This window comes from Cyprinodon variegatus, unplaced genomic scaffold (genome assembly GCF_000732505.1).
Source record: "Cyprinodon variegatus isolate N-32 unplaced genomic scaffold, C_variegatus-1.0 Scaffold524, whole genome shotgun sequence".
In the NCBI taxonomy this organism is placed as follows: Eukaryota; Metazoa; Chordata; class Actinopteri; order Cyprinodontiformes; family Cyprinodontidae; genus Cyprinodon; species Cyprinodon variegatus.
In genome coordinates, this window is record NW_015150977.1 from 269,732 (window position 1) to 270,804 (window position 1,073).

Below are 1,073 nucleotides of genomic sequence, written 5' to 3' on the forward strand. Positions count from 1 at the left end.
TGCAGATTACAGATTGAGGTTTGATTTGAATAAATAGCCTTTGGCGCCTGATTGGACTTGATGCTTTCTTTAAAGTCGTCGGCTGGATTAGGGAGTCCATCTTTGGTGCCACCGACCAAAGCAGGTGGACAAGTTACCAACCTGTGTTAGAGCTGAAGGCCTCCATGAAAGAAGTATAAGAAAAAAACTGAAGAAAGTCAGGTCAGGAACAACCTGCCTGCAGATGAGCTGAAGAACATCCAGTCTGATACATAGATATACATACATTAGATGTTTAATTGTCTCTTGCAATCAGCAGCAGCGATATGCAACCTGTGGAAACATCCGGACAGTTCTTGTTCTGCTCCCTGACTTGTCCCTCCTTCAGTCACTCGTTTGGATACGACAGCCGTCGCAGGTCCAACCTGAAGCTGCTGGACGAGTCCACGCTGATGTTCATAGCAGGGAACCTGCTGGTCCTGCTGGACGTTTCCACCAGGAAGCAGAGATACCTGCGCTCCTTCAGCGGAGGAGGAATCGGCGCCATGGCGGTGAGGAAACGGACGCTTACAGACATGTTTCTATATTAGCAGCGTAAAAACAAATTTTTCCTATGTTTTGGTGTTAAAAGGTGCACCCGACCAGAAAGTTCTTCTGTGTGGCAGAAAAAGGAGCCCAGCCCGACATTGTGGTCTATGAATATCCCTCACTAAGACCTTACCGCCTCCTCAGAGGTGAACCTCTCTGTTATTTCTCTCTCTTCTTTCTTTCCAACTGTCTGAAGCTCAGGCTGCAGTTTTTTCTGCCTTCAGGTGGAACAGAGAGCGAGTACAAGTCTGTGGACTTTAACCTGGATGGGAGCCTGTTGGCCAGCGCGGGCGGGGCCCCGGACCACAGGCTGACTCTGTGGAAATGGAGGCAGGAGAAGGTGATGCTGGTCTCAGAGGCCATGTTCCAGGAGGTCTACAGGGTCAGCTTTTCCCCGTACAACCCGGCTCTGCTCGTCTCGTCTGGATCCGGGCACATCAAGTAAACCGCAGAGTGATTGATTCCTCTTTTGTCTATTCAATGAAGCTAAAAACAGATTTTATACA

The 1,073-nt window shown here is 49.0% G+C and overlaps 1 protein-coding gene across 1 annotated transcript in view; it reads left to right on the forward strand.

Moving 5' to 3' along the window:
* cfap44 (cilia and flagella associated protein 44) overlaps positions 1-1,073 on the forward strand; it is a 47,528-nt gene that overhangs the window by 5,943 nt on the left and 40,512 nt on the right. The window contains exons 3-4 of the mRNA XM_015391079.1: positions 368-530; positions 611-1,008. Of these exons, the coding sequence (XP_015246565.1) occupies positions 368-530; positions 611-1,008 (561 nt within the window). The remainder of the gene's footprint in view (positions 1-367; positions 531-610; positions 1,009-1,073) is intronic.